At 33.9% G+C, this 16,662-nt stretch overlaps 1 protein-coding gene across 9 annotated transcripts in view; it reads right to left on the minus strand.

The window, feature by feature from the left end:
* The window catches only part of RYR2 (ryanodine receptor 2), a 343,878-nt gene that overhangs the window by 136,813 nt on the left and 190,403 nt on the right, over positions 1 to 16,662 (minus strand). For all 9 annotated transcript variants that reach the window (XM_065730001.1, XM_065729961.1, XM_065729984.1 and 6 more), the window contains 3 exons: positions 14,872 to 14,955; positions 10,816 to 10,975; positions 3,687 to 3,834 (listed from right to left, as the gene is read on the minus strand). In XM_065730001.1, the coding sequence (XP_065586073.1) occupies positions 3,687 to 3,834; positions 10,816 to 10,975; positions 14,872 to 14,955 (392 nt within the window). The remainder of the gene's footprint in view (positions 1 to 3,686; positions 3,835 to 10,815; positions 10,976 to 14,871; positions 14,956 to 16,662) is intronic.

Here is a 16,662-nt window from a genome sequence, read left to right on the forward strand (position 1 = left end):
GGCACTGTCTTGAAAAGCTGACAGAGGATGGGCTAAATGGGCAGACAGTGAAGTAGACTGAAAGCCTGGCTTCAAATAGTCAGATCTGGAGCATTGTATCAGCAGCCTGAAAATCTCCCTAGAGGCATTAGAGTGCTATTGTGGCCTACAACAGTGCTGGAGTCAATGCTGCTTTGCATCTTCATTAGTGACCTCAATGATGAGACAGAATGCATTCACAGGAAGTTCACAGAGGACAGAAAACTGGAAAGAGGGTTATTTTCCACTACTTTACACATTTTCTCTATGAAATATCTTCCACTAAAATAACTAAAAAGTAAAGCCTTGTAAAGTGAGTACATGCAAACCTTCCTTCATATTTTTTACTACTCATATAGTCCTACAGTCTGTTTCTGATACTTTCTTCCAAGATTCCAAAATCCCACAATCAATTCAAGCCAGAAGGTATCTTGAACTCACAAAAATTAAAACTCATTTCAAAAGGTCAAAGAAATAATACTTTATCTTTTTTTCCCTAAGTCCTCTCAGCTACTCTGTTCTCTAGTATTGTATACAGTTTTCTTTCTTCCCAATCATACAGTACAGGGATATCTCTGACTTTCTCAGATTAGAAAAAAAGAATGCCTAAAGCATTCTGGATCTTTTCCCATAAAATTGCAAGGCTTCAAAGCCTGCTCAGCCTTTAAAAATAATTATTCCAGTCTTTTTACTGTAATTCTTTCTTGTGTTGAGTTTCTTATCAGCTCAAAACTTGTCTACACCTATCTGTCTGTTCACAGAATCATAGAACAGCTTGTGTTGGAAGGGAACCCAAGGACCACCAAGTTCCAACTTTCTTGCCACTGGCAGAGCCACCAACCTTCAGATCTGGTACTCCACCAGGTTACCCAGGGCTCCATCCAACCTGGTCTTGAACACCTCCAGGGACAGAGCATCCACAGCTTCTCTGGGTAGTCTGTTCCAGCCTCTCACTACTCTCTGTGAAGAACTTCCCCTGACATCCAATTTAAACCTTTCCTCCCTGAGTTAAATATTATTCCCCCTTATCTTACCACTGTTTACCCTCAGAAAAAAGTTGATTCCTTTCCTGCTTATAATCTCCTTTCAAATACTGGAAGGCCTCGATGAAGTCTCCTTGTAACCTTCTCTTCTCCAGGCTGAACAAGCCCTGTTTCCTCAGACTGTCTTTGTAGGGGGTGTGCTCCAGTTCTGTCATCATCTTTGTGATCCTTCTCAGAACCCTCTTCAAAAGCTTCATATCTTTCCTGTATTGGGGGCCCCAGACCTAGGCACAGTACTCCAAGTGTAGCCTCATGAAGGCAGAGTAGAGAGAGACAATCAAATCCCTGCTGTCCATCCCTCTTCTAATGGAGCCCAGGATACCATTTGCCAGCTCATGTTCTGTTTTTCAGCAGTCAGGACACCCAGGTCCTTCTCCACAGAGCTATTCTTGAGTTCTTCTCCCAGTCTGTATACATATCTGGGATTAGTCTGACTCCCAGCTGCAAAACCTTGCACTTCAATATGTTTGTTCCCATTAGGTTCACAAAAAAAAATAATTCATCACCTTCTTACATTATAAGTAACCTAAGATTTGCTATACTCTAAGCAATCCCTAACATACAGCTGCTGTGAGTAGCCATTAAAAAATATTTATAATAAAGTATATAAAAAAAAAAGCTGCACAGTTCTGTAAATCAGAGCTAAAAATAAAATCTATTAATGGAGACAGAGAATACCACTAGATGGCTCTACATATCATTTAATTGTAATATGGATTTTGGCTAACGAAAGGGGATTCCTTTGTCAGGATGCATCGTAGATGCTCATACTCTGTAAAATATGAAGTATAAAAACTATCATTTAATGCAATTTCAGTCTTTGTTTGAGTGCACTGCCCTGCAGGTCCTTTCCTCCTGGAATACTGCAACAGGTTTGATGACACCTTTCAGATGTGAGGACTGCAAATTTGTTCTTTTCATTTCATTAATAACTCTATGTACTGAGGAATTTCAAGGATCCTCTTCATGGCTAGAAAAAAAAAAAATTCTAGCCCAGTCATTCCTGAGGAAAGACAGGAAAATTTGGTTCACAGAGCTGTAAAGAAGGACAGGAGATTGATATTGCTCAGTGGAATCTGAAGAAAATTGTGGAAAAAGAGATGCTTTCCTTGTCACCCTCTATCAAGAGGCAACTATTTTAGCTTCATAGGAGTCAACTACCTCCTACCCCAGCCAGATCAGCTTCTCAGAGAAATGCAGAAGCTGTGCTCTCACTCCATGAAGCATCACCTTCTCTTAGTAGGAGAAGAGTGGGAAAAATTAAGAGTAGGTAGCAGCCTTAAACTCTCCAGACTAACGGTAAGCAGATATAATAGATATGGCATTTTGCCACCAAGGCAATCTATGCTGCAAACCAACAAGTTATTTTTCCTGTTCAGAAATCCAACCCTGTTACACAATTATGATAGCAGTGATAACTCATACTTAAAAATGTAATTTAATAGCAAGCTTTGTATATGTATAATAATGTATGCATTTTGGAATACAAAAAAAATGGCAGGTTCCCACTGTTAACTCATACCTAAAATATACATCTGCAAAAGCTATTTACAGAAGATCTATGGCCCAAATAGGTCCAAATTTAACAATATAACTATAAAAAGCAGGAAAAAATAATTAGTGATTAATCAATGTATTGACAGGATAATGTTTAGACGTATTTCTCAAATTTTCTATGCTGCTGAGATTACAAGTTTGCATTTATTTTTCTTACCAGGACATCTCTACATCAAACTGTATATGCTGAAAACACTGGCCTGGTTATCAATAAAATATTTAAACTAGCAATGGTGCAAATTCAAACAAAACATCGTTAAGAAGTGATTTAAAGTTTACTTAGAGTCTATTCAGTTTTGAAGACCTAAGAAAATCATGGGAGCATAAATGATCTAATAGACTGTCCAATTCTCTAGATTTTCAGTTTGAAATCAAAGGAATTTCATTTATATAAATCTTAGAAAATTTCATAATTTAAATTTAAGTGTTTAATAGAAGATTGTATGCTAACTGCAGAATCCTTTACTACCTAAACTGCAGAAACAAAAAATTAATCACCACTGACCTTATATATGATCTTCTTATTACACCTTGAAAGAAAAATGCTAGTACTTATCAGAAATGTTTTCATTGAAACCTGATTTTGGATTGGACACTTCAAGTATTTATGCACATATTTAAGACATTCATTTTCCTGGCATAAGACCATATATTGAGTGAGATGACATACATGTTCTCTTGATTTTCTGTACTTTATGGTTTTTCAGAATTCTTATTTAATTTACTTAAGCTATTAATTTTGTCTCCTTTTAAAAGTCAAAATATTAATCATTTTTAAAAAATAGTAAAAATAAGTGTATGGTTACAAAAAAATTGTACCATTGACACCAAATGCAATATTTTCACATTTTAAAATTCTCTATTTGATGCTACAGAATGAGGAAAGGAAACAGTAAGGAATGTAAAATCTAAGGGTAACGTGAACAACAAAAGACAGAGAAAGGGGCTTATTAGCTTTGGAGGCACTGTAACTGTTTAGATTATTCTACTGGGACAATAAATCAAAAGCAAAGTGAAATAATTTCACATTTTGAGAGAGAGAGAGACCAGAACAACAAAATTAATCACCATGATCTTGATCAGGAGCTTCCAGATTGTAGCCATAGCCTAGAAGAGTGCGGACTGCTTCCCGAAGACTGTCTTTGTTTGACTTCTTTGTTCGATCATCCAAAAGGGCATAAGGTACAAGGCGAGGATTTCGTCTATTTTTCACATCCTGGGTAAGTATGAAGAATCAAATTTCAGGAACTATACCTTCTCTTATAAACAAAATTTTGCTACAGCAGAACTATCAAAATTACTATTTATACTAACTGAAATCATGCTATTGTACCTTCAGTAAGGATACTAAGAAGTTGCAATGGCCTAGAAACTAGTAACAAAAGTGAATTTACTCAAAAACCAAATAATACAAATATGAAGGAAATGGCTTACGCCTGCTTTTCCATCAAAGATATGTCTTAAAGGAAAACAAATGAAAACAAGAACATGAAGAAATGCAAAGAGTGCACTGACTGAAAAGCTGAACAGATTATCTTTTATTCACTATTTTTGTAGCAACTACCATAAAAAGCCAGTACATTATTAAAGCTGAGAGAAAACATTAGCACAAATATATAGGATTTGGTTTTGATTATAGAATGAAACAAGAAATAAACAATATAAACAAGATCTAAACTATTAATAAGAATATAAGTATACACAATTGTTTTTAATTAAAAAAATAATAATGATAATCATCCCATGCCTTCATATGTTAAAAAATGTACTTCTCCAAAATAAAGCTTCTTATAAGAATATGATTAATGATTTTATGTCCTGCAGAATTTTTCTAAAAGGTAATATACTCACCTCCAACTGAAATTACTATACTAGTAAAAAATTTTAAATTTCCATTTTAGTATAATTAGCTAACATGGATTAGGTTTTCATTAGTTCAAAATCATTCTATTTGAAAGCATTGTTCTACTGGATTACATATATGACTTACAAAATATTTAGTGACTAATCCAATTTTTCACTTCTCTACAATTTGTTCTCATGCTCTGAGAGAAACCGATGATACATGGAGAAATCTATGACTGGACTTATTGAGAAATGCAAAAATACAATTTATTTCTTTCAGAAAACAGCACCTATAGCTGGAGTACCTCGTGTCTTCTCCTATCATTACAGTTCTATTGTTAAGAATGTATGTGGTCTTCATTCCACCTGTCTTTGTAGGTAGATAAGAAATGACATACTCATTTTGACAAAAACATTTAGACATTGTCTGTCGTCCTTGTAATGCTTAGATACAAGGCTATCTGTCTTGGGGTTCATTATAGTAAGTAAATACTAAAGTGCAGCTATCATGAAATGCTTGCTTCTATCAGTGAATTTCATTCTTGGGAAAGAAACATCACAGGCAGACACTACTTGTGCGCTGAAAAAGGCACACAATAACACATTTCTAAAGACATTATCTTATTTCTAAGGACTTTACCGTATCAGCTCTAGTTATATTTAGAGGGAAGAACAATTATAGAGTGAACAGAAATAATTTGAAGGAATTTCTTCCAATACTTATTCAAAATGGTTCAAAGTTAATGTTCCCTTTTTTCCAATATATCATTTGGTAGATCTGGAAAAAAGATGCTTCCAAAACAGAATGGACCAAAAAGTGCTTAGGTAAATGTTATTATTTATTTATTTATTTATTTTTAAATGTTATTATTTTATTTTTTTATATATATTTTATATATTGTTATTATTTATTTATTATTTATAAGCAATTATTATCTCCCTGATAAAAGAATATTCAGATTATTCACATTAACATTGGAAGTGAAGCACCATGGTTTTAATTATTTGTCTTTGAAAGGTCATAAAAGAAGAAATAAGTTTCCTCTGAAGCACTTTGTCCAAAAAGGTATTATGAAATACTTAAAAAATGTAAATCAAAAATAACTAGAAAAGCATTTATAACTCTTCTTATCCATGATACGGAATACATTCAGAATAGTATCCTTGTAATTGCCATAGCCATCATTAATTCACATTACCATTTGTGCAATCACTAGCAAAGTATGACAGTGAAACATAGCATTAGCTCTTTTAAAATGCCTGAGCACAAAGTTGCAGTATGAAAAAGAGAGACAGGAAGAGAAAAAAAATGTAAAAACTAAACAAAATCAGTTTAATATGTACTTTTCTTTATGTCTAAGTTTATTTAACATTGTGATCTTTTTCACCAATTCACTACTTTGGCAACTTCCTGAAGTATAAATGATTATTCTTTTAACAGTAACTTTTTTGTTTGTTTGTTTTCAATTTATATTTTGCATATCTTAATTTTGAATGTTATATTTACCATTGAACTAAGAACTGTTACAGTTAAACTCAGTTTTGGTATTTATGATCTTCCAAACTCCTGTAGTTTAAGTGCAGCAAGCCAAGAGTATGGTCCTACACAGTAGCAGAGCTTGTTTCAACCAGTCAAGTCACCAAGAAAGCTGATTAAGTAAGAGTGATACTTTTTTCAGTACATTGGCAACTTGTGCATAGACTTGATTCTTCCTATTTACTACAGAAAAGTTACCATTTTATACAATAGACTTTTAAGAGCTGGAAAACAATTTTTTTTAATTTTTATTTTTGCCAGAATTTAGCACGTATGGCAGCCTAATGTTCCTTTTGACTGTGTTCTGTGTAGAGATTGTCCGGTAAACTACTTGCTAACCAAATCATTTGAAAGAGCACAGAAGTAGATCTTCTACAGCAGAAAAAATCTTAGAGCTAGTTGATAAAAATATGTTTCAAAGAGTTAAAGCTGAGGAGTACACAAAGTTTATCTGCTTGCCTGGTCTTGAATTCAGAATGTATCACATCACAGAAAACATAAAGAAAACAGCCTAGATATTTTTTTCACAACATTGTCTTCTTTGAATGCAACACAAACACTGCATTTGTCATTTACAATTGAATTTAGAGTCAGGAGTACACATAGCAGCTATGAACAGACAATACTGCATTATACAATACATACTACTGATTTTGTTATGTGACAGCAAATAGAATCATAGAACAGATTAGCTTGGAATGGACCTTTAAAGATCATCTAATCCAACTCCCTCGCAGACAAATTATGCTTATTATATTTATAATAATTATTTGCATTAGCACATGATTACTTATTAGTAGCATACACGTGAAAGTTTAAATAACTGGTATCATGTCTACAGTGACACTAAGCAAATGTAGGCCTTAATGGCAGTAAAAAAGAACTACAGAAAAATACCCAGAGACACACCAACATTCATCAGTGTGCCTTTTCAAACTTACATTACAGGTAATGAATGCTGATGCAAAATATTTCACAGAGGAAACACACTGGGAAGTGCAGAACTTCATTCATTGAATATGAGTACATGGTGTGTAGATAGCTAATTTAGTGCAAACAATAGCTTGCAAAGACAGATGTTATGTTAAAGTAAGACAGAAACAGTGGGAGCGTCCATTCTGTCTAAGGCAGCACAGAACACCACAGTCATACTGTCCAAGCAGCTACAAGAAAAGAACCTATTCAAACATTCAGTGTGCATAATAAAATACCAAAAACCAAAGCATCACTTAAACCTCTGAAAGACAGCTGAAAAGATAAATTTTTCAGAGTGATAAATGTGATGTTGCAACACTGTTGGATCATCCCCAAAAGTCTGAGTCCTACTGAAAAATGCTTGCGATCAGTGTCACAGCTGTCAGCACAGTGCTGGGAACAGGATTTATTATTTAACTTGTGCTCCCTCTGCTGGCTGGCTTGCTCTGCAGCGGCAGAACAAAAATACTGTGTTCACTGATACACAAATGACAACTATCACCTGGAATTGAAAAATTACTGAAAAGCAGTGGTGGATTTGGAGGAAGAAAATATATGGAACTTGGAAAGCATTTTCTCATTGTGTAACAGGAAAAAAGAGTTAAATATGAACTACTTGACAGTTTCCCTTTATTTTTCATATTTTATAATCCCCAAATCATGAGGGACTCGTGATGGAACAGATCTACTAGATTTACCAGTCATTACTCCATCTACTTTAAAATCTCTTTAAGTTTCTTTACCTTAGAAAACTGTTTCACAGCCCTGTATGATCAGTTTATAGTATAATACAGTATACCATCACATCACTTTATTACTGTACTGTTGCATATCACAGTAATTTTTATGGGATGACAATATGTAGCTAATGAAATAAACTCTTTCTGGAGAAAAGCAAAAGCACATAGCACTGTGGTCAGCAGCTAGCAGTTTGCCATATGTATGTCAACTGAATGAGAAGCATATTTGCTCTGCACCCAGAAAGGGGCAGTTTGCTATTCTGCTCTTCACTTTACACTTTTAAAGAATGATATATGATATCCGGACATTGTAAGCACTTTGTGAATTCAGTTCTCTGTCTTTTCTGTGGAAGAAAATAAACTTGATTATTTGAAGAGAGACAAAGAATTAAGAGCAAATCAGCAACAATACATACCCACTTTCACAAGACATGGCATAGGCAGGAGTTTTCAAGGACATCATCTATCTGCTTACCCATACATTAGACTACTGTAATTTATCTTCTAAACATTGGGGAGTGAAACACACTGCTAATCTTGCTGATCTGCTCCCTGAAGTTCACAGACACTCCTAGGATTCTTTTGTTTTTAACAACCTGAATGCTGAAACTGTAATTGTGACACTGCTCCACTGCATTTAATTCTCGTCAGCCTTGCCCCACTCAGCACACAAAAGTCTTCACTTTGAATGACTCATATAAAAAAAAAAATTGTTCTTTAAAGCAGAAGTATAAAAGATTGAAAAACTGTAGCCCTAATAAAGAAGCTTTCCAATCTTTAACTTCATGGGCTATAAAGCTTTTTATTTCTAAAATCAGCTGGGTTTTATTTCGAATGCCTGTAATGTCTTTGTCATGGTAGGGAAGAATTGTTCATTATCGATAATGTATAGCTAAGCCCAGTATAGAATTGGAGAAGAAGGATTTGAGTATTTTAAAGCACAACCTGATAATTAAAATCAGAGCCTGTTTTGTGCTGTCTGCTTAAGGTATCTCAGAAAACATAACTACAGGCTACTGTTTTAATTTCATATTTATTAGATCTAAGTGATAGTGGTACTTTCTCTACATTACATGCTTTAGTGCATTTGTTTATTTATTTATTAATCAAAGTTATGGTCTGGGGGCAAGTTCCACTGTTTCAGGTACCATGATAGAACTTGATTGATTAGTATTATATGAAGCCTCTTCAAGAGCAGAACCTTCTATATAAAAACATAAAGACAATGTGTAAACACCTTGTGTAAATGAATTTTTTTTCTCCATCACCCACTCTTGCTGCATTTTTTGTTTATCACTGGCAACCCAGTAACAATGAGGAAATCTCTAACAAAATCATTTAGTTGACTTTCCCACTTAATATCTCACTAATCCAGAAATATATAATTTTTCTGCAAATTCACACCAAGAAGTAATGTCAAATTACTTCTTCTATTAACCAATAAATACTGTTACAAAACAATTTACTTTTGGATATGATAGTGATTCTACCAAAGCTGTAAATACTTCCTTACTTTCACTCATTTCCATTCCTCTGACTGGCACAGCCCTTTATTGAAAATATTTGGCTTCTGTGAGGAAAAAAATATTACAGGAGGTATGGTGTAAATTACTAAGTGCATCTTTAATGTATCAAAAATAGTTGAGGATTTAGAGACAGACTCTCATCCTAGAAGCAAATTGTGCAATGCCTCCATAAACACAGGATTAACACAGTGAGTAGAATATGAATTAATATGCCCTAAGTAGCTGACAACAGAGGAGAAAATCATCACTTTCAACACTTCTCATGATTAATATTCTATCAGGAATGCTGACAGCACTTCAAAGGGCCACCTTCCCTTTTTTAAAGATTCATCAGTAGGAACAAATTTAATCCTATATTATGCAGAAGAGTTGTACCAAGACCAAAAACTCTTCACTATCTTTATAGTAAAGAGTATTACACACATTCCAGTCTGAAAAGCCAAACATTGGTTCATTATATGCCTAAAGACAAATATAGAACGTGGATTTCTTAAATACTTCACAATGTTACAGAAAAATAGCTTTATAGGAAGATACTACAATAGACAATGTTGAAATGCTATGTGGTATACATTTAGAGTTTCTGACAAAAATAACGTTGTTTGTAGGTGAGAAACTGTCTGAAATTTTCTGTAATGCTTATTACAGAAAAATAGCTTTATAGGAAGATACTACAATAGACAATGTTGAAATGCTATGTGGTATACATTTAGAGTTTCTGACAAAAATAACGTTGTTTGTAGGTGAGAAACTGTGTGAACCTACAAAAGTGTTCTTCATTTTTGCAAAAAAAATATAGCAGTGCTAACCCACGAATTTTTTTTTTCCTTTCCTATATAAAAATCAAAAATAATATCAAGAATAGAAACTATGACTTCTAAGGGAAAACTGATATAGTGGTTGTCTCAAAAAATAATAAATTAGACTAGTCAGATAACTATTCAGCACATTTTTTAAAAGAAAACAAGGAGAATGAGTTTTGCTGTTAACAAACCAGCATGTTAATTTTTATTCCAATCCCTTACAACACATTCTAATGCCTACAATATAGCTCTCTTACTGAAACAAGAGAAGTAACAGAGTGGGACTTAGTAGACTTATTTACCTATTCTCAGTTAAATGTAGCCTTTGCCAGAAAATATCACAGCAAAGTGATTGTCAGTTTATATTTTTACAAGTTTACGTTCTGCTTTTCCTGGATAAGCAAAAACATTCAAATTCCAGGACTGCCAACACTTAAGTGATCCCCCTACTGAAAATCAATATTTACACTTTCTGAAATTCTAGAGCATATCCTGCATACAATTTTCTCATCCGGAGATATAGATAGAATACTATCTTTATATAAGTGACTTTTATTTATTTTTTTTTTAACTCTGCTAAAAAAAAGTCTTGCATTTCTCAAAGATTTAGCAGAAGGACTGTTTGAAGTATATACATTTTCTCTCTCAACTAACAGACTAGTATTCATTAGCATTTTCTTCCTGTTTTGTATGCACCCATTAATCCCATTTAATAGTAAAATATCTCAGTAGATATAAGTGCTTTTTCAAGCAACTGTAATTGGCACTTACCTGCTGGATACCATAGGTCCAGCCTTGCCTGATACGGTCCCTTGCCCACACATTATGAGCATTCTCCGCTAGTTTATCCACCATAGCTTCTTGAGAAGGGGTCAGTTTGATGAAACTCAGATCCATGGGAGCAGGCTTATATCCACTCAACAACTGGTAGCTGTCCAAAAACAGACAACTTAAAGTCAGTAAGAAAAAATTAATAGAAACTGCAAAAGAGAGAAGCTATATGTATGCAGTTTATCAATAAAAAATGCATCTTTTAATGTAAATAATAATAACATACTGACATTTACTGTTACTGTTTCTTTAAGGTAACTGTATCTTGATGGGATGAAGTGGCTGCAGAAACAATGAAAGCTACAGAAAATGATCTGAACAGAAAAAGTTTTTAAAGCATTTTAAATTTTCTCACATTGAGTAGATTCAGATTTTACATAAATACTTCTATTAACATTATTTATTTCCTCTGAGCAAATCATAGTATTTATCGCAGTCTAAAAATCTCCTATTGATAGAAGAAAATACTCTCTATTAGATATGAAGACGTGAGACAAAATAGATTCAATGGATAACTCAAGATTACATGAAGTCTCTTTACTGTGTTTCCTTTTATAATATCTCATTCTTTAGATACCCTTTAAATCTTTGAAGTAAATTTTTAAAACTAAAATGTGGCTTCATTTCCTCACTACTTTTAGCAGTACTGAGTATAAAGTGTCGTTTGCATTTATGAAGTTGTTCCCACAGAATTAGTCATCTCCAACTCTGCTTATGACCAGGTTTTCTCCTGTAAAGAATGCATCACATATGCCAATGCACGCAGTATATTAGGACTTGGTAAATTTAAAGCCAAAACCAATGACACTTAAGCTGCAGGATTTACTCACACATAATACCTTTGGACCCACAATTCAAAATTTTTCAATCTTTTTAATTAGTAAAATAATTAAAAATAATAATAAAGTAAAAAAATATCAGCAACAAAAACAGAAATTTCTTAGTCTGATTAGCAATTGATTTCCACCCTCATTCAAATTAAAAAAATAAATAAGAGAGAGGGAGGGGGATCTGGTTGCAAATCTTTGATTCTTTGCAATCAGCGTATTATGATGGCCCAGCAAAGACAACTGGATAGTCATTCCAGTCCTGCACTAAGGGCATGCAGAAGCACAGTGTCTGCTCCTCTGAGTAACTGATGCAGGGCCAGATGCAAAAGATGCTAAAAGGAAAATGATGAGGTCATCAACAAGGAGATACAGAAACAAAAACCTGATATCAATGTCTAAGATTAAAAAAACAAGACTAGCCTCACTATCTACTAAAAGTAGATATGCGTTCATTCTCACTCAGATTATCTGATTAAGGACCTTTGTCAAACCAGGATGATAAAGTGGGCAACAAACAGACAGAAATTCTGGCAAGAACCAAAAGCAAACCTGGTCAGTGCTGATAGCTGATGGACTATAGAAACAGCAGGCAATATGAGACTTCGCATGTCATAAGAATGTAATCCTCTGAGTACAGGATGTTTGAGTGGGTCAGTGGGCCCTTTGTCAAATAATGAAGAAACATGCAGAGGAAAGTAAAGCAAAGAAGGGCAAAGGTAGACAGAAATTCGGAGCAGTGAGTCATTGCCCACCTGCTGACAGGAGGATGCAGGTAAAGAGTAATGAAGAGAGGGTGAAAACCTGCATGGCAGAGAGGAATGGGGGAAAAAGCACAAAAACAAAGCCCTACAGATACCAATCAAAGATGGGGGAAAAGGAGTGCTTCATGTGATGGAGATTTCTCCTGCTGCTTGTGAAAAAATCACGGTGGAATGAACGGATATTCCTTGTATGTACCTGAGTATTTACTCTCAAGCAAACAGAGAAAGCAAAGCACTACTTTTGGTCATGTAACAATGGGGAACTGAGGAAGAATTATGACATTCTCTCACCAAATTTATATGTTGGGTGTTTAAAGAGTAGATAGTTCAAAAAACTGTCTAAAAATGTTCAAAATAACATCAGGATTCTCTTGTATTTTATGTATTTGGAGTGACAAAGAAATAAAGAAAAAGCAACATTATTTATCCCTTTAGAAATAATAATAATATTCATATAATATATTTCTATATATAATATATATAATAATAATAATAATACATAATAATCCACAATATTTTAATACCTCATAGGTCCTAGTTAGCTATCTTCTGTGACTGAAAACAAAAACTGAAAACAAGCAAACGTTCAAAGGTGATTATCTTTAAGAACGATGCTAAATTCCCTTCAAAACTACTGAATTGTTTAAAAAATTGTTTTAGGACTACTACGAAAATAGTAACTCGAGAACACAAACCTAAAAAACATTCATATGAGTACAAATTTGTAAATTCATATAAATAAATAATCAAGTAGTTAGCATTTCTGCTATTTTTCATGTGCTGGCTAACTGGCCTTAAAATTATATATTCCCCAGGAGCTTCAAAAATCACTTAAGTGAGATAAGTAATGTCAGTTAGTAATGTAAATAGTGAACAGAATTAGCATTTCTGTCAGATTGGCAATTATTACATTCTTCTTGTCATATTCCCCTGCATAACTGTGCTTCTGTACTTGAAAATTTAAGATAGGCAGATAATTCTATGTAAAAAGCAGAGTAAAACAACCACGTGCCTCAAAATATTTCATCACAGAAGACATGTATTTACGGATATTCATTGAGGATAAGTATCAACGGATGCTTGTGATAGTAATAAAAATACACAGTGTGTATTGTTTAAAGATTTCCATCATTCTATGAGAGTTGTTTTACGAGAAAAAAAATAAATAAAACTGACCCCTTTTTTTCCATGTTTACTTTTTTATACCCAAAATAAATACTAACTACTCAGAATTTCTTAAATAAAGACTGAATATTTAAGGGAGATATTAAAAAAAAAAAAAAATTATACAAGTGAAGTTAGAGTTAAGAAATACAAGAATATACTACTGCTGCAAAAAAACCCACTCAGAAATTAGAGCAGACGAGCTAATTGTGTTTAACTGATATCTATTGCTTTTGATTTTCATAACAATATAATATTTCTGCATCAGGAAGTTATGAAAACTATCAATAAATTATCATGGGGAAGTTGAGCAAATATTGGGAAATATTGGGAAAACAGTAAATAAAGTATCAAAATTCTTAGTTTGTACATACATGGGACCTCAGACTGCCAAAGTTAAGACTAGGGATTACCATTGCTTTTCATAATAATAAGCGAGGAACCTGAATTCCTATTTTAAATTTAAAAATAACAGAACACAATCTCTCTTTTGAAACTATGACCTTTACCTTTATAAGTTTACATACTTCTTCTTTATGCCACTGAACTGTATACCAATCTAGACAAGCTTAAAAACCATGATTTCAAGCATATATTAGGACTTAGGGCTTTCATATGCTCATAACCAAGTACTATTCTACTACATTCAATCATGTTAACATTCCTAAATTTGTTATATTCAAACCAGGGGGAGCACTGGCCCTAAGGAAGGATCCAGCAAATACTGACTGAGCAATGAGAGCTAATTTCAGAGCTGAGGAAGTAGAGGCCAGTATTACTGGCCTAGGCTGAGTCCCACTAACAATGCTCTTGTCAGTCTTCATCGCTCAGGAAGAAATCAAGTAGCTGTAACTGTTCTGTCCAGCTCAAGTCACTACATGGCCTTGCAAGAACTTGCAAAAGGGTTGCTTTAAAAATTTACAGCATGGCAAAACATATTGACAAGTTTGCTGTAGAAATCATATGAAAAGTTGCTGCACTAGATTCTACAAAAAGAATTTTGTAATAATGAATAGAACATCAGGCATCTCAACAAATCACAGGAAACCTCAACTTTGTCTACACAGCAGATTGTAAATATCTAAAAGGAAAGGTACATACGTGTAAATTTCTGAGCATCCATAAATACATACATCTACACCCAAATATCTATTAAACCAGCAACACAAAATCAAACGTGAGAACACAATTTGCTTAAATCATACTGCCTAACGAAAAAATGCAGTTGAATTTTAACTTACTTCTTTGGAAGTTTCATTTTTTTCACTTTTTCTTCAGCACGTTCATCAGCAATTCCAACATGGCAACCTAATGCCAGCAGGGTTCTAGAATACAGGAATCACAGACAAATTACTGTCAATGTTTCTATATCTGGAGTTGCTTGGTATGTAAATGACACCATACAAGAAATAAATGAGACCTATGGGAATGAAAATAACATGGAAAAATCAACCCACCCATTTGCATAGGTAATATGTTTTATGGTGATAAGAAAATGCTAGAAAATGCTACAAGGTGTTCCTGAATGATGTAGTAAAAATATGAGGGATTATTTCAAAATATAAACCATCATGTAGTCCACCATCTTTACAAGGCATCAGTCAAAAGATTTCCTGCCCTTGAAATATGTATTTCTGCTTTATATACCCATTCCTATGGCTTTTATACTCATTCATACTACAGTATATCAAAACTTTTTTATTTTACACTATTCACTTCTAAGCTGATGAAAGAACAGACAGGAAATGTCACTTGTTATTCTCAGAATGTGTCTTCAGAAAGAGATTATGTTATTCAAAGATTTGAACTGGATCTGGTTTTTGTTAGATCACATTACTAAAAAAAAAGGCAGACAGCAGAATACACTCTAAGCAGTATACCAAAGCAGCCATCATAATACTCAGTATGGATTTTTGATACTGAGTCACTTCAGAGAAAAGCATTCAGGATAGATTCAGTGTGCTATGGGCTTCTCCCAGGAAGGACATTCTGATTTAACCCTGTAAAATGCAGCTAATTTCAGAAAACAAACTGTCCCTACATTACCTCATAACAGGGTTAACAGTGACTTCTGTGAAGTTCAAACTTCCTCCTTTCTTTACAGTCTTTATCCAGTAGCATAAATCTTAAATTTCATCAGTGTTGAGGATTTATATCAATACACATCTTGATCTGTAAATCATCAACCGCTTGTTCCCACATTTTCAATACTGGATTATCAAAGCTTAGTATCTTTAACTACCAAAATATTGACAGCAAAATGACAAAATTCAAGAGAACTGTGGAATCAGTTGAGAAGTTTCTCAAAATCTGAGGGCAATACCCATAAACAGATATACAAGACAAATCACTACTGTAAAGTTTGGTCTCCAGTCCCAGTTCCTTCCAGAGTGCAAGAAAGCTGGAATACAAAATTTTAATTGCTTTTGTCTCCATTTACGACCATATTTTCTGGTGTCGTCCTAACTATATTTATTGTTCTTGAAATGACTGTGGGGAAAAATGGACATAAATATTGCTCTAGTACTATATCTGTTAGCAGACAAATTGTACGTTTCAAGGAGATTCTTAAAGTGTGTTCTTAATGCTAGCAACATGGAGTAAATGCTACTGTTATGTGAAACCCTATTTAAGTTTAGGTAGTTAAATCAGATACCAGGAAGTCAACATGCAGTGGACAACACTTGCAAAACATTGTCTGAGAAAATACAACAAAGATAAACTTAATTAAACATAAACCATACCAGATTCCTATGTAGATATGACTAGCATAAGCAAGAAAACACATTTAACAGTGGAAAGCACTACAGAGGAGCTAAGCCCCACAACCCCTTGTAGCATAAGATAGGAAGTTGAACCCTATATCCAGATGAACACTGCAAGTTCAAATCAGAGAGCTCAGAAGGATTAAAGGCAGTTGTGGGCTGAGAGTTAGTTTTTTAATTACACTTCAACAGACTCATCAAATACAAGTGGAACCCAAAAGACCCCTGAAGCACTTCAGTGCTAAACAAGAAAACTGAAATTTCCAG

The sequence above is a fragment of the Cyrtonyx montezumae genome, unplaced genomic scaffold (assembly GCF_038088225.1).
Source record: "Cyrtonyx montezumae isolate F1298 unplaced genomic scaffold, pur_monq_1.0 scaffold_0, whole genome shotgun sequence".
Lineage (NCBI taxonomy): Eukaryota > Metazoa > Chordata > Aves > Galliformes > Odontophoridae > Cyrtonyx > Cyrtonyx montezumae.